The sequence below is a fragment of the Sus scrofa genome, unplaced genomic scaffold (genome assembly GCF_000003025.6).
Source record: "Sus scrofa isolate TJ Tabasco breed Duroc unplaced genomic scaffold, Sscrofa11.1 Contig944, whole genome shotgun sequence".
Taxonomy (NCBI): Eukaryota; Metazoa; Chordata; class Mammalia; order Artiodactyla; family Suidae; genus Sus; species Sus scrofa.
The window spans coordinates 459961-478832 of NW_018085356.1; the positions used below are offsets into that span (position 1 = coordinate 459961).

The window sequence follows — 18872 nt, forward strand, 5'->3', positions numbered from 1 at the left end:
AGGGTTGGGGCACACCTGGGGCACTGGGAGCTGGCAAGGTCAGGCCCTGGGGGCACTGCTGTGGGCTGTGGCGGGGTGGAGGGGAGGGAGGCTGGCTCAGCTCTTGGGCAGCATTCACAGGCATCTCTCTAAAGGCTGGACCTCCCACTTTGGGCCCCCAGAAATTCTGCTCAGGCCCGGCTCCCCGGAGGAATCCCACCTATATTCTAGGTGTGACCAGAGGTCATGGGTCGGCTGAAACGGCAGATGGACGGCCCCCTGAATGCCCGCCAACAGGACCAGCAGGTCTTAGCACCCCCACAGTCCCTCAGGCCCAGAGAGCAAGAGCTTTGTGGATCCTCTCTGGTCTTTGCCATGGGAGACTTTAAACTGAGAACAAGCTCAGCCGGCCAAAGGCAGGTCAACAATGCCTCATCTCCCCGAGAGCCAGGGAAGGAAAGTCCAGGCTCAGGACACAAATTCAGTAGGAAATGAGTTTTCATGTTTCTAAAATCCATTTATGGGTGAAATCAAATTCTTAGAATCCTAGTGTCCTGGGTTTAGGGCCAGAAAGGGTTCCTGTGAGGCCGTGACCTCTCCGGAGCTCCGTGGAGGGACCTGCGGTCAGCACATGCTCGGGAGGTCCTGGCGATGGAGGCGCCAGGCTGGCTCCGTGCCCGCCCCTGCCAGGTCTAATGCCCCAGCTCAGGCACAGCTCTGGATAAAGCTCTAGGCTAACTCCCAGCTTTAACTTAATATTTAGAAGGCAGGGACACTGACAGAGGACAGAATGCAGCCGCAGGGGCTCAGCCACGTGGTGCCGGGGTCTGCAGAGAACTCAGGCACCGTGTATACCTAGGGACCGATGGGCGGGGCAGGTGACGGCAGATGTGCTGTGGTCACCTGGGAGCGTCGGCCTGGCCATGCAGCCACCTCGACGGTCAGCCCTGTCCCTCCCTTATGGAGGCTCCAGGTCCCAGTGCTCCTGAGGGCTGGATGGGTCCGAAGCCAACAGGGCTCCACTAGGAAGTGGGGGCTTGCCCAGCGGGGCAGCTGCTCAGGCAGGAGAGAGATGCCTCTTTGCCAGGAGGCAAAGCCCCGGGGAGGCGGTTTACACACCCACCCTCCACTCGGAGCTTAGAACTGTTTTATCTGCGATACTGGAAAGAACACACCTGCTGTGATCTGACTGGAGATGTATTTCTCGTATTTTAAGAAACAAGTTCTGTTTGGAGTTCCTGCCATGGCGCAGAGGGTCAAAGGAGCCAGTGTTGGAGTTCCCGCTGTGGCTCAGCAGTAATGAACCCCTGACTAGCATCCAAGAGGATGGGGGTTGGAGCCCTGGCCTTGCTCAGAGGGTTAAGGATCCGGCATTGCCGTGAGCTGTGGTCTAGGTTGCAGATGCAGCTCAGATGTTGACTTGCTGTGGTGTAGGCCGTGGCTCCACTTTGACCCCTAGCCTGGGAACGTCCATATGTTGCAAGTGCAGCCCTAAAAAAAAACCATCCAGCGTTTCCACAACTGCAGGTCAGATTCAGTCCCCACCCTTGGAACTACCATATGCCACGGGTGCCTCCCTAAAACGAAAAAGAAAGAAACAGGTTTCATTTATGGAATTCAGCACTCGCTAGGGCTGGCCCTTCTGCAGGACCCAGAGACCTTGGTTTGGGGGAGCCCCTGATGCTTGGGGCCAAAGGGAGGGTCCATCTTCCATCCACACTTACCGCTGTTCCATCAGAAGAGGCCCCTGCTCAGGGGCTGGAGCCTGGTCCCCAGACGCTGGCCCAGCTCCTCCAGGACCTGCTTCTCCTTCTGGTGCATCTGAAACACGAGGCAGAGCCAGTTCTGAATTTGCCCAGCGGCCTGGACTCCTCCAGCCGGGGTTCCCTCCCTGAGCCCGTGGGTTGGCACACAGCCCAGGGCGGATCCTGGCTCTGTGCCCCAGGAGTGCCGACCTGCTGTCTGTGGAGCCAGGGCGGTGGGGGGCGGCTGAGGCTGTTGGTCTCAGGCACAGGGTCCCAGAACAGGCCAGACTGGGTGGCCCTGCCCAGGGGGTGGGTGAGGACAGCCCCTCCGGGGGACAGAGCAGGCTGGAGGGGAATGGGAGGGCGGCGGGTGTGGGGCAGAGGGCAAGGGGCCTTGGCAGTGCGGGCCTCTGATGGGAGGGGTGTGGAGCCGGGGGGCGGCCAGCACGGACCCGCCGCCCAGGAAGGTGGTGAGAGCCCAAGTGCATCAAGACGTCTTTGGTAATGAAAAGATGTTTCTAGGCCTTTCGGAGAGCCCGTTGGATGATAAACATAATTTGAGCTGTAAGACACGCCGCGGTGGGTCTACCACCACAGACCTTTATAAACAGAGTAAATGCTGGCGCCCTGCAAGGAAACAAACCACCACGAAACTTCCTGTAGGGTCTGTGGCCGACACCCGCACGCTCTAAATCCTGCTTCCCACCGACAACTCTCCCAGGGTCCCTTGTAAAGATTCTCTCGCTTTAAGCCGTTTATTTCATAGAATTTACTGTGTAGGGTCTCTCGTCAGACCTTTCTTTTAATGGTGAATAGATAATGCAGTTAACAGATTAGGGGAGTAGTATCTCAAACACGGAGCCTTTGTGGAAAGCAGGCCTTAGGAATCCCTCTTTCCCTGTCTTTCTCCACTTGGTTTTTGCTCTGGACGGACAGGGAAAGTGGAGCAGCCTCGGTTCCTGGGACTGCAACCCTCCCCACGTGCTGGGGACAGGGCCTGGTTCCTACCTTCTGCCACTCCGCCTCCGTGCTGTGGGTGAAGCCCAGCAGGTGACAGAGCCCGTGGGTAGCAGTCACCTGTCAGAACAGTTAAGAAGCCGCCTCAGGGGGTGGTCTGGACCATGGGCCAGAGAGGCGGAGGAAGGGAGTCAGAGAGAGCTCGGCAGACGCCTGGCAGTGGGGCTTCGAGCCCCCTCTGGGCGCCTGCAGGCCGTGGGCGGGCGGTGAGGAGGACGACGTGCAGGACCAGCGGGGCAGGTCCCCGAGGAGCTGGGCGCAGTGGGGAGAGCCAGGGCCCGTGCCGGGGGATGAGGGCCCGAGGAGGGCGGGCAGGGGGCAGTGGAAGGGGCACAGCTGCCGCCCGCAGGGATCCCAGAGCTGAGGCCTGTGCTGCGCGGTCGTGTCTGTGCAGGAGCGAGCACAGCCCCTCCTGCCGGCACCCTGACCTGCGCCGCGTCCTGCTGGGAAGCCCTGCTTTAAGCCTCCAGCACCAGGACTCCCGGAGACAGTACCTCAGGGTGCGGGTGCGGCTGTGCGGCCACAGGAAGAGGCCTCAGTTGAATCCACGGGGACGTTGAAACACACCCCCTTCAGAGCATGCCCTCTGCCCTTTTGCACATGAGCGGAGGACAAATCTGAAGGGCCTGGAGGCCTGCGAGCGGCCACGGGGGAAGGTTTAGTAAGAAGCTCGTTCTCCAGAGGAAAAAGCTAAGAACCAGGCCCTTGTGGGAGCTCCACCCTCAGTTACACATCCTCACCCAGCGCTGCCACAGCAACGCAGACCCCACGGCCTGGGCTCGCCTCGCTCTGCAGGAGGATGGGCGGGCGCTGCCCCCAGCCACCCGTGTCCCACATGGGGACCAGGGGGTGGATGCTGGCGTGGCCCCTGCGGCCTCTTCCCACGGCCCGGACCAAGGACGCTGGCCTCTGTTCTGAGCCAGGCGCTGCCATTCCGCATCCCACTTACAGTGAGCAGGTCATAATAATCTTCGTTTTCTTGGCGCTGCTGCAAGATATACTCCACTCCCAGGAAAATGTCTCCCAAATTATAGTCATCTGCAAAAGCAGGCTGGGGAATTTCGCCTGCTTTTAGATTCTGAAAATGAGGAAACACACATTTGGAGAACACGACCTCGAAATGCTAACCGACCACAGGCCTATAGATTTCATTCTGAGAGACCCTGTGTTGCTAGTCCCAAGGCCAAGAAGTGGGGGACAACGGCAGAGGCACCCCACACGAGTGGCCTAAGATGTGTCCACCCTGCCAAAGGAACCACTGTCCATTTCTTTCATCCTTCCTAGTGTACAAGTACCCAGCTCCACAGATTCCACCGAGTTCAACCACACAGAGGCAAGTTCACTTTTCTGTTGCAGAAACAAAGTCGTCCCCGTTGTCCCACACAAAACCGTAAAGAGCAGCGCGATCCCGAGGCTGGTTCGCGCTAAGCCAGTCACCCGTGGCTTGATCTTTAGGGTGTTAATATTTTTACTGCCTACTAGGGGAAATAAGTCGATACTTTAATACATTTTTATGTTACACAGTAGCATTTTATTTTCTTTACTCTTTCGATTGATTTCCTTAGAACTGACAACAATGGATTAAACAGTACATCAAGATTTACTTTGGAGTTCCCGTTGTGGTGCAGTGGAAACAAATCTGACTAGTATCCGCGAGGAAACAGGTTTGATCCCTGGCCTTGCTCAGTGGATTAAGGATCCGGCGTTGCCATGAGCTGTGGTGTAGGTTGCAGACACCGCTAGGATCCCACGTTGTGGTGGCTGTGGTGTAGGTGGGCAGCTGCAGCTCCAATTCAACCCCTACCCTGAGAACCTCCATATGCCACAGGTGCAGCCCTAAAAAAGAAAAGAAAAAAAAAAAGATTTACTTCAAGTAAACTGCCAGACTGCTTTCCCAACAGGTGCCCCCATTTACCCTGCTGCTGACAATGTGAGAAGCAGCCAATGAATCATTCACCCAAGAATGCAATAACCTGACAGATGGCACAGTTTGCTTAAAATAGTCATCCACTGACTCCTTTTATTTTTAGAGTCAGTTAAAATTTTGGATCCATACGTATCCATTACTGAATGACAGTTAAAACTGGAGAAGCACGTTCTTGATCTCCTCTCTTTTTTTTCCCCCTTTTTCTGGCACCTGTGCACAGGAAAGTTCCCGGACCAGGAGTTGAATTGGAGCTGCAGCGACGGCCTGCACCAGCCACCAGCAACACCGGATCCTTAACCCACTGAGCCAGGTCAGGGACTGAACGCGCATCCTCAGAGACAACCACGGGTCCTTAACCCGTTGAGCTACAACGGGAACTCGGCGATCTCTTTAATTCACTGACAGTACAAGGATGGAGAACCCAATCCCCTTCCTCCTCCAGCGATGGTCATGCTGCACTCTACTCTGGGGGAGACCGGAGGTTTTCCAAAACAAGACTTCAAATCACGTCTGTGGTGTAGTTACGGAAGGAAACTTACAGGAGAAGGCAGACTAGACGAGAAGAGGCAAACACTCAAACACTTACCTCGTGAAAGGGGAAGGCAAGCACGTCGGTGGGGGCATTTTTCCGTCGGTAGATCCTATTAATTTGCCGAATGCGCTCGTTGTCCACGCAGACGACGCCGACGGCGAACCGCTGCACCCCGAGCGCCGCCCGCAGGGCCTCCAGCGCCCGCCGCAGCCGCGCCCTCCTGAGCGGGACCGCGCGCTGCAGGTCGCGCAGCGCCAGCGCCATGGCGCCCGGAGAGCGGAGGTCACCGTGCCGGTGCGACGGCTGGACACTCGCGGGGTTGACCTTTAGCCGCAGGAAGGGACAGGCGACGAGGCCCAGAGTCAGGCGTGCCCGTGGGAAGCCGGCGCAGAGGGGAGCGAGGGCCGGGTGGGACGGGGCGCGGAGCGGGGAGACACGGGACGCACCCCGCCCCACTTCGGGAAAGAAGAAGGAAGCCTCGCGCCCTTACCGGGCGGAAGCCGGGTAAGGACGCCGCGCACCGGAAGCTCCAGCGCCGCCGCCCGGCCGGAAAGCGGAACTCGCGCGCGGTGCGGCCCAGCCGGGGCCGGGGGGCGGCTGAAGACGGACCGGAAGTGGGTCCGCCGAGTTTTCGGCTCGCGGCGCATAGGGAAACGGTGGCTCTCTCTGCCGCGGTCCTTGGGTGCGGCTCCAGCCCGGCGCCGACGGGTCCCGAGACGGCGGGCGGCGGCGTCCCTGAGCCGGACGGTGAGCTCCGCACAGGGTCCGGGAGGGCGGAGGCCGCGCCCTGCCCCACTGCCGCGCGATGTCCCCAACGGCGCGGGGCCGGGAGCGCAGGGGGAACGGCGGGAGCCGGGCTCCGCCGCTGCGCAGGCGGAGATTCGCCTCGCGCTGCACCCGCGCCCCTGCCCCTCCGTGGTCGGGTTGGGGTCAGCTTCTCCGCGAGGACAGTCTTGTCCTTTGAGCCAGTTTCTGGCTGTAGAAACGCAAGTTATTTCTTTGTCCGGAGAGAGTATTTGGCGCTCTGGTTACTGTAGGGAGAAAAATTAGGTGGGAGGAAACACTGAAACACTCAGGTTTTGACAGTGTTACATTGTAATTCTCTGGCTGTAGAGCTTGAAAGACCTTAGAAACTCCTTTCTTTAAGTTGAAAAAATGTAACGGCGTTTATTTTCTTATTGCTACTTGAGGTTTTTCATGAATTTACTGATTCAGTAAACTTTTGATTTTTATTTTTTGAAGTTATAAAGGATCGAACTTTTTTGCTTTTTAGGGCCGCACCCGCGGCATATGGAAGTTCCCAGGCTAGGGGTGGAATTGGAGCTGTAGCGGCCAGCCTACACCACAGCCACAGCAACCAGATCCGAACTGCGTCTGCTACCTACACCACAGCTCAGGGCAAGGCAGGATCCTTAACCCACTGAGCGAGGCCAGGCTTCGAACCCAGTAACCTCATGGTTCCTTGTCGGATTCGTTTCCACTGTGCCACAAGGGAACTCCTGGATCTCCCTTTAAATCTCTTTAAGAAAGTAATTTAGGAGTTCCCGTTGTGGCGCAGTGGTTAACGAATCCGACTAGGAACCATGAGGTTGCGGGTTCGGTCCCTGCCCTTGCTCAGTGGGTTAACGATCCGGCGTTGCCAAGAGCTGTGGTGTAGGTTGCAGACGCGGCTCGGATCCCGAGTTGCTGTGGCTCTGGCGTAGGCTGGTGGCTACAGCTCCGATTCAACTCCTAGCCTGGGAACCTCCATATGCCGTGGGAGCGGCCCAAGAAATAGTAACAACAACAACAAAAAGACAAAAAAAAAAAAAAGTAATTTATTTGTACCAACTTCTCCCCCAGTCAAAAAAAAAAAAAAAAAAAAAAAAAAAAGACAGAAAAAGAAAAAAGGTATCCCTCAAAAATAAGAACACTTTGGTACTTTGGATTTCCCTTGGGTTAAGGATCTGGTATTGTCACCACTGCAGCTCTGGATTTCTCTTGTGGCCCAGGTTCCATCCCATGAGGGGGAACTTCCACCTTCCCTAAGTGTGGCTAAATAAATAAATAAATACTTAGCCCTTTGCTTTGCCGAACTTGTGATTAAAAATTCGTCTCTGTTTTCCAGCAGGACATAGCTGTGATGCTTTGGATTTTTGTCTTTCAGCTCATTGTGAAGAGGAGGGGGAGCTCTGCAGATGAAGAGACTGCTTGAGGACAGAGGCCTACTTTTGTACACATGGTGTCGTTACTTTCCAATAATTGGATCAGAAGATGAATCCAACTCATCCTTTCAGTGGGCAGCAGCCTAGTGTTTTCCCAACATCTCCCAGTAGTTCCATAGGGACATTTCAAGCCAAGCCAGCATTTCAGTTTGGTCAGCCCTCTTTTTTTGGACAAAACAATGCGTTATCTGGGAAAAGCTCAGGATTTTCACAGGTGTCCAGCTTTGCCGCATCTTTTGGACAAAGTCATTCTTCTTCAGCGCAGACATTAGGAGTCTCCCAAACCTCAAATGTTGGTCCCTTTTCTGGTCTGGAACACACTCCGGCCTTTGTAGCTACCTCTGGGCCTACAAGTTCATGTGTGCCTGGAAACCCAGGGTTTAGTTTTAAATCACCCAACCTTGGGACATTCCCAAGTACTTCTACTTTTGGACCAGAAACTGGAGAAATGGCAAGCTCTGGTTTTGGGAAAACAGAGTTTAGCTTTAAACCTCTGGAAAATTCAGTGTTTAGGCCAATATCAGGCACTGAATCTGAGCCAGAGAAAACTCAGAGCCAAATTACTTCTGGATTTTTTACATTTTCCCACCCAGTCAGTAGTGGACCTGGGGGACTGGCCCCATTTTCATTTCCTCAGATGACAAGTACTTCGGCCACCAATTCAAATTTTACCTTTTCAAAGCCAGGTAATAATAATTTATCATCTGCCTTTACCCCTGCTTTGTCCAATCAAAGTGTAGAGGAAGAGAAGAGAGGCCCTAAATCACTATTGGGAAGTTGTAGTAGCAGCTTCGCTAGCTTCCCCTTATCTGCAGGGTCTTTGGGTGAACCCTTCCCAGGTAGCAAAACAGGTGTCAGACAGGGGTGTGAAGAAGCTGTTTCCCAAATGGAACCGCTTCCCAGCCTCATCAAAGGGCTGAAAAGGAAGGAGGACCAGGATCGGTCCCCAAGGAGACACGGTCATGATGCAGCAGAAGATCTGGACCCTCTGTCGAGGGGCGATCATCCTCCAGACAAACGGCCTGTCCGCTTGAATCGACCCCGGGGGGGCACTTTGTTTGGCCGGACGATACAGGATGTCTTCAAAAGCAATAAAGAAGCCAGTCGACTGGGCAACAAGGAATCTAAAAAGGACGTCGGCTGTGCCGAGTCTGGGGAAAACGACCACGTGGCCATCCCAGGAGGCAGTCAGTCTGTCCTGGTACCTTCCCGGCTTCCAGGTGTGAATAAAGAGGAAGAAGCTGAAAGTAGAGATAAAAAGGAAGGTGAGCTCTGCAAATGGACAATGTCTGGTAAATCCTGTGGCAAGTTCCTGGTAAATTCCCCTGGGCATTAGTTTGAATTTCCTGGTAACTCCCCGGTAAAACCCTCCGGATCCTCACACACCGTAGGTCTTGGAGCGGGGCTTACAGCTATGAAGGTTTCCTTTGCTCTTACCTAGTTGGTGCCTCCTGCTGTTTGAAAACATTGCATCTGATACATGTCTGTGCCTGTTCTCTGATCCCCTAGATTCTCTAAGAGGGACTCCTGGCCGTCAGAGTAAGAGAAGTGAGAGCACAGAGGGTTTGGGGGGCTTGTCTCCCACTGAACTCACAGCAATTCAGTGCAAGAACATCCCTGACTATCTCAATGACAGGACCAGCCTGGAGAAACACTTTGGCAAAATTGCGAAAGTGCAGCGCATCTACACCAGGCGCAACAAAAAGCTTGCCGTGGTGTATTTTTTTGATCATGTGAGTACTCCCACAGAGTTCGTGTGAACTTTGCCACTTTAAAACCTGTTTTTTTAATCTCTCAGTTATTTGCTTGCTAGACTTTTAAAAAGTACTCTTCACTTGGAAGATTGGACTAGCACAGTTTATTTCATCAGTTAGAGTCATTTGTGAAAAGCTTGCAGTCCCCATTGAAAGCAAGGTTCTGTGCTGGGTGACTGATTCCCGTGAAGTCAGATTTCTCTAAAGCACACGGAAGTGTTTCTGTAACAGCACTTTTTCAAGCCCGAGTTTCCTTGGTTTTTTAAATTTTGTTTTATTTGCTCATGGTGCATGATCACTGTAAGCATTCAAAACGATGCAGAGAAAGTAACGTCCCTTTGTAGTCCCATCCTCCAGAGATGACCGGTTAGTCAGTCGTGTACAAACCTGGACTCCCATGTGTGTTTATGCACATGTATGCACAACACAGTGGTTGGAGGGTGTGGCATACATGGGCTGCTCCCGTTACATAGCTTTATATCTTTGTTATTTTTTTCTGAATATTCTTATGGGGAAAGTTAAGTTGTGTATAAGTTTATAAAGTGGGAAGCATGTTCTCCTACTTTGTATATTTATTTATTTATTTTTAGGGCCGTACTCAAGGCCTGTGGAAGTTCCCAGCTAAGGGTCGAATTGGAGCTGCAGCTGCCGGGCTGCACCACAGCCACAGCAACATGGGGTATGAGCTGAGTCTGCCACCTACACCATAGCTCGCTGCAGCACTGGATCCTTACGCCACTGAGCGAGGCCAGGATCGAACCTGCGTTCTCATGGAAACTACTCTGATTTCTTACCGCTGAGCCACGGTAGGAACTCCCTCTCGTACTTTTGAAAATGATGGAAGTCATTTTCCATCATTACTTGTCAATATAGGGGAAAAAATCCCCAGAAGTCCTTACGGGAGGGGCCACCATAGTTCTCTCCTCCAGATCAGCTGTGCACATTTTGATGAATGTCTTTGTAGACACATAGTCACGTGGTTTTTACACAAATGGCATCACACACATAAACTGTGACCCTCCTCTGGGGGAGTCCTTAGCAGCTTCTGAAGTCAAGGAACAGCCCAGGTCAGAGTGGGGATGTCAGCGCTACGTGGCATTCTCTCCTTTGTGCTTACTTGGCCCACCTTCTATTTGGGGACATTTTTGTGCGTATATTTCTGAATAGTTTATATCCTTTGTTTAAATTCCTGAGAGTGGAAGTTCTGTGAAATATATGCAGTTTTAGGGCTTTTGCTAATTATTCCTTTTTACTGATTTTTTTCCCCAGTTCAGCAGCACTAGTTGCACTCACAATGTTGTGCAACCATCACATTATCTACTTGTAGAATTTTCCGTCTTCTCGAACAGAAACTCTCTAGTCATTAAGCACGAACTCCCCATCCCTTCCTTCCTCCCGTCTATGGCGACCTCTAATCTACTTTCTGTTTCTCCGAATTTGCCTGTTTTAGAATCTAGATGTTTTATTTAAGTGGAAACATGCAATATTGGACCTTTCGTGCCTGGCTTGTTTCTGTAGCTTAATGTCTTCAAAGTTCACCCCTGTGTTTGTATTCCTTCATTCCATGTATGGATGCACCACTTAACATCTTTATTATACTTGATTTGCCATGTTCTGTCAATTTCTGCTGTACAGCAAACTGACCCCGTCATGCATAAACCTATGTTCTCTTTCTCACGTTTATCCATCGTGTTCCATCACAAGTGACTGAATATAGTTCCCTGTGCTGTACAGCAGGATCTCATTGCCTATCCACTCCAGATGCAATAGTTTGCATCTGCTAACCCCAAACTCCCCATCCCTCCACTCCCACCCCCTCCCCCTTGGCAACCACAAGTCTGTTCTCCGTGTCCATGAGTTTATTTCTTTTCTGTAGATAGGTTCATTTGTGCTGTATGTTAGATATAAGCGATAGCATATGGTATTTGTCTTTCTCTTCCTGAGTTACTTCACTTAGTATGAGAGTCTCTAGTTCCATCCCTGTAGATGCAAATGGCATTATTTTCTTTTTTATGTCTGGGTAGTATTCCATTGTGTATATGTACCACATCTTAATCCATTCATCTGTCAGTGGACATTTAGGTTCGTTCCATGTCTTGGCTCTTGTGAACAGTGCTGCAACGCACATAGGGGTGCATGTATCTTTCTGAATGAAAGTTTCGTCCAGATATATGCCCAGGAGTGGGCTTGCTGGGTCCTATGGTAGTTCTATATTTAGTTCCCTGAGGTCCTTCCATCCTGTTTTCCCCAGTGGTTGCACCAATTGACATTCCCCCCAACAGTGTAGGAGGATCCCCCTTTCTCCACACCCTCTCCAGCATCTGTTTTTCGTAGACTTGCTCATGATGGCCATTCCGACCGGTGTGAAGTGTGTACTTTATTGCAGTTTGATTTGCATTTGTCCAATAATGAGGATGTGGAGCATTTTTTCATGTGCCTGTTGGCCATCTATAGGCCATTCCTGGAGCAATGTCTATTCAGGTCTTCTGCCCATTTTTCAATTGTTTGTTTTTTTGAGTTGTATGAGTTGTTTGAATATTTTTTTGCTGTTGAGTTGTATGAGTTGTTTGAATATTTTTTTGCTGTTGAGTTGTATAAGTTGTTTGAATATTCTGGAGAATAACATTGATTGAAACGATTTTAGTTAGAAGGCTTTCAGCTTTTCTCTGTGGAATACATTGGCTGTGGGTTTGTCTTGAAACGCTTTGATTATGATAAGGTGTGTTCCCTCTGTACCCACTTTGGTAAGAGTTTTTATCATGAATGGATGTTGGATTTTGTCAAACGTTTTTTCTGCATCTATTGAGATGATCATGTGGTGTTTGACTTTTCTTTCGTTGATGTGGTTTGTGACGTTGATTGATTTGCATTTGTCAAACTATCCTAATGAACCTGGGATGAATCCCACTTGGTTATGGTGTTTGATCTTTTTTATGTGTGGACGGATTCAGTTGGTGAAAATTTTTGAGAATTTTTTTGTCTATGTTCATCAAAGATATTGGCCTATAATTTTCGTTTTTGTAGAATCTTTGGTTTTGGTATCAGGGTGATGGTGGCATCATAGAATATCTTTGGGAGTATTCCTTGTTCTTCAAACTTTTGGATAAGTTTAAGAAGGATGAGTGTAAGCTTTTCTTTCTATGTTTGGTAGAATTCGCCTGTGAGGCTGTCTGGTCCTGGACTTTTGTTTGTAGGGAGTCTTTTGTGGTTTGTTTGTTTTTGGCTTTTTAGGGCTACACCCATGGCATATGGAGCTTCCCAGGCTAGGGATCCAATTGGAACTGTAACCGCTGGCCTTTGCCACAGCCACACGGGATCCCCAGGTGCATCTGTGATGTACACCACAGCTCACAGCAACGCCAGATCCTTAACCCACTGAGTGAGCCCAGGGATCGAACCCGCATCCTCACGGATGCTAGTCGGTTTCGCTAACCCCTGAGCCATGATGAGAACTCTTGGGGGAGTGTTTTTTTGATATATTCAATTTCATTTCTAGTGATTGGTCTGTTCAGTTGATATGTTTCTTCTTGATTCACTTTTGGTGGGCTATAAATCTCTGGAAAGCTGTCCATTTCTTCTAGGTGTCAAATTTGTTGGCATATAATTCATAGTGTTCTCTTTTATATATATTGTGGTTGCCCTGTTTTTCAAGTCTGTTAACCCCTTCCTGTACTCGCTTGCTTTGGCCTGATAGTCATATAGGCTCAGACGCATTATAAAAACAAGAGTCTGGGGGAGTTCCTGTTGTGGCGCAGCAACATTGTATCTGACTAGTATCCGTGAGGATGTGGCTTCGATCCCGGCCTTGCTCAGCGGGTCGGGGATCCAGTGTTGCTGCGAGCTGTGGTGTAGGTCGCAGACATGCCTTGGATCCCACGTTGCTGTGGTTGTGGTGTCGGCTGGCAGCTCGAGCTCCAATTTGACCTTAGATTTTCTTACTTTCTTCCCCCGCATTTTCGGATTTGAGGTCCTTAATGTCGTGTTTGTCCTCACGATGTTCCTGGTGTATCATCACGTTTCTAATAGTATTTTTCCCTTTTAGGTCTGCGTGCTGGCTTATTAAGTGATTGCTTTCCAGCTGCGATTTCTGTCGTCCTCTTTTCTTCTTACTTTTTTTTAAATTTAGCAGAGCCCTTTCGGTATTTCTTTTAGAATAGGTTTCGTATGGCTGTACTCCTTCAGTTTTTGTTTATTTCTCTCTCCTGCTATTTTAAATGATATTCGTGCTGGGTAGAGTAGTCTAGGCTCCAGATTTTTCCCTTTGAGAACTTTGAATGTATCTTACACACTCTCTTCTGGCCTATAGTGTTTCTGTAGAGAAATCAGCTGATAGCCTTATGGGAGTTCCCTTATAATTCTTTTTTTTTTTTTTTTTTTTTTCCTGTCTTTTTGCCATTTCTTGGGCCGCTCCCGCGGCATATGGAGGTTCCCAGGCTAGGGGTTGAATCGGAGCTGCAGCTGCTGGCCCACACCAGAGCCACAGCAACGCGGGATCCGAGCTGCGTCTGCAACCTACACCACAGCTCACGGCAACGCCGGAACCTTGACCCACTGAGCAAGGACAGGGACCGAACCTGCAACCTCATGGTTCTTAGTCGGATTCGTTAACCACTGCGCCACGACGGGAACTCCCCCTTATAATTCTTTGTTTTTTTTTCTTGCTGCCTTTGGAATCCTCTCTTTATCTTTTGCCGTTTTTATTATAATATGCCTTGGTGTGGGCCTGTTTAGGTTCAACTGGTTTGGTGCCCTCTGTGCTTCCTGTATCTTGATAATCTGTTTTCTTTAGATTTTGAAAGTTTTAGGCCGTAATTTTTTCAAATATTTTCTATCCTCTTTTTTTCTCCTCCTGGAATCCCTATTATGTATAAATCGGCCCACTTTAAATTATCACGTGGATCTCTTCTATTGCTTCGATGTTTTTTCAAGAAACCACCTCATGGTTCCTAGTCAGATTTGTTAACCACTGCGCCACGACGGGAACTCCTTTTTTTTTTTTTTATGTGTTTGTGGGAGAAGGTGAGGGCCACGTCTCACTCCTCTTGCCGTCTTGTTCCCTGATTTGCCTGTTTTGTTTATCGAGTCATCTGTTCATGGACATAGGCTGCTTCCACCTTTGGGGTACCGTCAGCGATGGGTACCGTCAGCGATGGGGTACCGTGGGGTACCGTCAGCGATGGGGTACCGTCAGCGATGGGTACTGTCAGCGATGGGGTACCGTCAGCGATGGGGTACCGTGGGGTACCATCAGTGATGGTGTACTGTCAGCGATGGGTACCGTCAGCGATGGGGTACCGTCAGCGATGGGGTACCGTGGGGTACCGTCAGTGATGGGGTACCGTCAGTGATGGGGTCCTGTCAGCGATGGGGTACCGTGGGGTACCGTCAGCGATGGGGTCCCGTCAGCGATGGGGTCCCGTCAGCGATGGGTACTGTCAGCGATGGGTACCGTCAGCGATGGGGTCCCGTCAGCGATGGGGTACCGTGGGGTACCGTCAGCGATGGGGTCCCGTCAGCGATGGGGTACCGTGGGGTACCGTCAGCGATGGGTCCTGTCAGCGATTGGGTACCGTGGGGTACCGTCAGCGATGGGTACTGTCAGCAATGGGGTACCGTCAGTGATGCTGCCGTGAAAATGCTGTGCAGTGTCTCCTTAAGACCCTGCTTTAGTTCTCTTGGGTATGTACTTAGGAGTGGAGTTGCTGGATCATACAGCAGTCCCCCCTTTTTTTTTAAGTTATTTTCTGGCTATTGCAATGTGCTTTCTATTCTAACTGAACCTTAAAACTATAAAACTATGTAAACATTTGGAGTTCTGGTTGTGATGCAGAGGAAACGAATCTGACTAGGAACCATGAGGTTGCATGTTTGATTTCTGGCCTCGCTCAGTGGGTTAGGGATCAGGCATTGCCATGAGCTGTGGTGTGGGTCGCAGACACGGCTCGGATCCCGTGTTGCTGTGGCTGTGGCGTAGGCCGGCGGCTGCTTCTCCGATGGGACCCCTAGCCTGGGAACTTCCATGTGCAGTGGGTGTGGCCCTAAAACAGAAAGACCAAAAAAAAAAAAAAAAAATTAATTCCCTGGCCCTGGTGCAGTGGAGTAAGGTGTTGCTGTAGCTGCTGTGTGGGTCAGCAGCTGCTCATCAGACTCAGTCCCCAGCCCGGGAACTTCCATGTGCAGCCATAAAAACACACATATGTAGACGTGTATATAAGTGTACGTATCGACCCATTGCCACTGTAAGCAGGTCGTTGGCACACAGGATGCCGAGGGCCCCGCATCACCCCATGGCCCTGTTAGAGTAGGCCCGGTCTTCTAGTGTGGTATGTAATTGTCTAGACATTTTCGTAGCTATGGCTCCGGGCATACTGACATGTAGTTGGCCTTGTGTATGTGTATTTTATGATGCACTGTGCCCGCACGTGTCCTTCCGCAGCTTCCCCGTGTGTCTAAGCGTGCCTGGCTGTCTTTCCCTTGCTGCGCAGGTAACCAGGTAGTGGGCATCATCTCACCAGATGCCATTCAGGCCAGGCTTACGGGTCCTGTCACAGTAAAGTCATTCATTTCGAAACGGAGGGAAGGGAGTTCCTGTGGTGGCTCAGGGGTAACGAACCCAACGAGTGTCCACAAGATCACAGGGTCGATCCTCGGCCTTGCTCAGTGGGTCACGGGTCCGGCGTTGCCGCGAGCGGTGGTGTAGGTCGCAGACACGGCTTGGATCTGGCGTTGCGGTGGCTGTGGTGCAGGCTGCGGCTGCAGCTCCGATTAGACCCCTAGCCTGGGAACCTCCATATGCCGTGAGTGTGGCCCTAAAAGGATTAAAAAAACAAAGCAGGAGAAGCGCCAGCCCATGCTTGTGAGACAGGTCAGGGAGGCGAGGACCGCGGGGGCCGTGGCCGGAGGCCGACGTGTGGGCGGAACATGCAGCTGGTAGAGGTTGGGTCCTGTACAATGTCTGCTAATTGCATCTGGGAGTTTAATCTCATTTCCTGTGGCCTCCGGATGGCTTTGTACTCTGTGCTGTGGGCTGTCTTCCAGGCCTCCGCAGCCCTGGCCCGGAAGAAGGGGAAGGGTCTGCACAAAGACATGACCATCTTCTGGCACAAGAAAAAAATAAGTGAGTTTCCCTCATTCTTTGCCCAGTCCCCAGTGCTCTGTGTGCAGTGCCTTTGAGCTGTGAGCCCGTTTCCCAGTCCTGGGGCTGGAGCGGGGGGGGGGGGGGGGGCTGTCTCATAGTTTCCCTTGGGCTTCGTCGTAACCTCCTATAGCAACTAAAATACTACTTTCTTGAGAAAAAGGAAAGTCCGGTGTCAAGTGACTTGTGATGTCGCAAACTTTGTTCTGACGTTTGTGTCCTCAGGTCCCAACAAGAAACCCTTTTCCCTCAAGGAGAAGAAGCCGGGGGATGGCGAAGCTGGCCAGGGCGCCGAGGAGCCCCCCTTTCAGCACTCCCCCCTCGGCAAGCCCGTGGGGAGGGCTGTGGCCGGCAGCCTCCTGAGTAAAAGGTGTGGCGGGCCCTTCGAACGCGTGTGTTCCCACGGCACGTGGGTTCTTTGACCTCTGCCGTCATTGGCCAGGAGAGGTCTCACTGCTGGCATGACGTAGCACCAAAGGGAAGTGGGTGGCACGTTGACAGCTGAGTCGGTGCTGGGGGGGAGGGCGGGGCCGGGAAGAGGCCCTGGGCCCCTCGCGTCCGTCTCAGGGCCACAGGCTGTGCCGTGGCTGTTTTCTGGTTCCAGCTGATGCATAAATGTGTGGGCAGGAGCCCCCCCCAAAAGGCCAGTCAGATCGGTTGTAGCAGCTCTGCATTCCTGTCTGCACGTAGAGCTCTTTCAGCAGGATACCCGGCGGGCCCAGCTCATCGCCGTGAGGCCATCTCCCTTTCGGCTGCGTTACAGCTGGGCGGCCGCGTGCACAGCCCTCAGGCCAGGTCTGGCGTGTGGCGGGCACTGCCCAAGAGTCCCGTCTCCAGGAGTCTCTGTTCCCAAAGGCCGCCTGCCCTTGGCCTGGGCGTGTGGCCTGACACTCCTGTGGGAGCCCCACCTTCCCGTGCCCAGCAGGCCTGCTTCTGTTCAGCCCTTCTTTACGGAGTTTGCCCCATGTATGGTCTTCCTCACTTTCCATCTTGCAGTTAGCGGTTTAGCTGCGAATTTGATTTTTCCTTTCTTTACGTCTTCGACGTGGAAGTTCCCGGAATGTCGAAGGCCAGCTCGGAAGCGGGGAAGCTGAGAGGATGCCCAGTGTTTTCAGTACATCCTCTCTGAAGTGAGGCTGTGGACGGGAAGGTGGAGGCATATTTCCTCCTAGTGTTAAAATGGGTTTTTTTCCCACTCTTAGTTTCATTTCTTTGAGATAAAAATCTGTGGATAGTTCATTTCAGCTGTTTAAATGGGGGCGTCTCACCTTCAAAGAGGATGAGATGTTCCGAAACGGTTGACTCAGCTCGAATAGCGAGAGGAGCGCCTCTGCTCATCCCTGGCGCGGCCGCCGCGTGGCTCCTTGGCTGCTCGGGGCAGCAGCTTTGGAGGGTCAGCTCGTCTCAGACGGTGTGGACGGGAGCAGATGTCCGCGGGGTCCTCAGCCCTTAGCGTGTCGCCTCCCTTGCAGCTCTCCTGCGAAGAAGCCCAGTCTCCTGAAGGCCCATCAGTTCGAGGGAGACCCTTTCGACTCGGGCTCCGAGGGCTCCGAGGGCTCCGAGGGTCTCGGGCCTTGTGTGCTGTCCCTCGGCGCCCTGATGGGGACCGTGGCGGAGACGTCTGAGGACAAGTACCGCCTGCTGGACCAGAGGGACAGAGTCATGCGACAAGGTATGGGGTGCCTGGGAGCCGTGAGGGAGGGAGGGCCCGCCGCGTGGTCCCTGTTGCGGAGCCTGGGGCCCGTGGAGCGCACACGCGCTCTGCTGCTCCCTGGTCCCTGCGGGCGAGCGTCACACGCGGTCACGTGCCGAGAGGGTCGTGACCTCGTTCTGCTGTTGGAGGAACGTTCACACGCATTGATCCACATGCTAAATGAATACAGGGCAGTTTTTAGCCATGGAGGGAACACACATTAAAAAAAAATCACGATTTCCCATCGAGCAGAAGCTTCCGCAAGTAAAGCTACGCGAGATGTCAGCCCGGGGAAGCGTCTCTGGCTCCTCTCAAAGGGCCGACTTCAGCTCCAGAAAGGCCCGTCAAGTCAGAACGAGAAAGCGAGCCCAGCAGAGACGCCAGTCCGCGTCTGCGGGCGTCCGGAGAGGCAGAGGCCAGAGCGGGCTCTCCCTCCGACCGACCCCGGGGACCCGCTCGGGCCGCCCCGGGGCGGCGCTTCTCCTGCCCCTGGCCCGCGGGTGCGCTTCCGTTCCGGGCGTCGTGGGGACAGAGGTGGACGCCTGCTGGTCCCAGAGCGGGAGTCTGAACAGCCTGGAGGAAGCCGGGCTTCTCTATGGAAGAGGCCCGGTGTTGATCGGGAGGTGGGAAAAGCGAGGTGTTGGGTGTCGGCCACCGGCTGACAGCCCGGGGCTGAGTGTGTGTGTGTCCTTGCATTGTAAGTGTCCTCGCGCTCGTGTGTGTGTGTGTGTGTGTGTGTGTGTGTGAGGCTCGCGGAGACATGAAAGGATCCCTCACGTCGATGGCGGGGAGCAAGGCGGGGGTGTCCGTCCCAGCTTGGACGTGTTTCTGCCTTGGAAATGTCCAACCACCCGAATGTCTGCGAGACCTATTCGGAAAGCACACG

The 18872-nt window shown here is 52.6% G+C and overlaps 2 protein-coding genes across 6 annotated transcripts in view; one reads left to right on the forward strand and one right to left on the reverse strand.

The window, feature by feature from the left end:
- Window positions 1-459: 459 nt before the first annotated feature.
- On the reverse strand, window positions 460-5798 carry YBEY (ybeY metallopeptidase (putative)). The gene is made up of 5 exons (XM_021082495.1): window positions 5255-5798; window positions 3691-3819; window positions 2733-2801; window positions 1704-1800; window positions 460-1556 (listed from the first exon to the last, which is right to left on the reverse strand). The coding sequence occupies exons 1-4, from the start codon at window positions 5462-5464 to the stop codon at window positions 1714-1716; spliced, it is 495 nt and encodes a 164-aa protein (XP_020938154.1). The 5' UTR covers window positions 5465-5798; the 3' UTR covers window positions 460-1556; window positions 1704-1713.
- The window catches only part of MCM3AP (minichromosome maintenance complex component 3 associated protein), a 50062-nt gene continuing 36765 nt past the window's right edge, over window positions 5576-18872 (forward strand). For 2 of the 5 annotated variants that reach the window (XM_021082491.1, XM_021082494.1), the window contains exons 1-6: window positions 5797-5947; window positions 7347-8669; window positions 8914-9137; window positions 16197-16275; window positions 16519-16663; window positions 17766-17965. In XM_021082491.1, coding sequence (XP_020938150.1) covers window positions 7454-8669; window positions 8914-9137; window positions 16197-16275; window positions 16519-16663; window positions 17766-17965 — 1864 coding nt within the window. In that variant the 5' untranslated portion in view covers window positions 5797-5947; window positions 7347-7453. Of the gene's footprint in view, window positions 5705-5795; window positions 5948-6103; window positions 6251-7346; window positions 8670-8913; window positions 9138-16196; window positions 16276-16518; window positions 16664-17765; window positions 17966-18872 lie in introns of those variants that run through there. The other 3 variants (XM_021082493.1, XR_002341354.1, XM_021082492.1) reach the window with 3 other exon arrangements.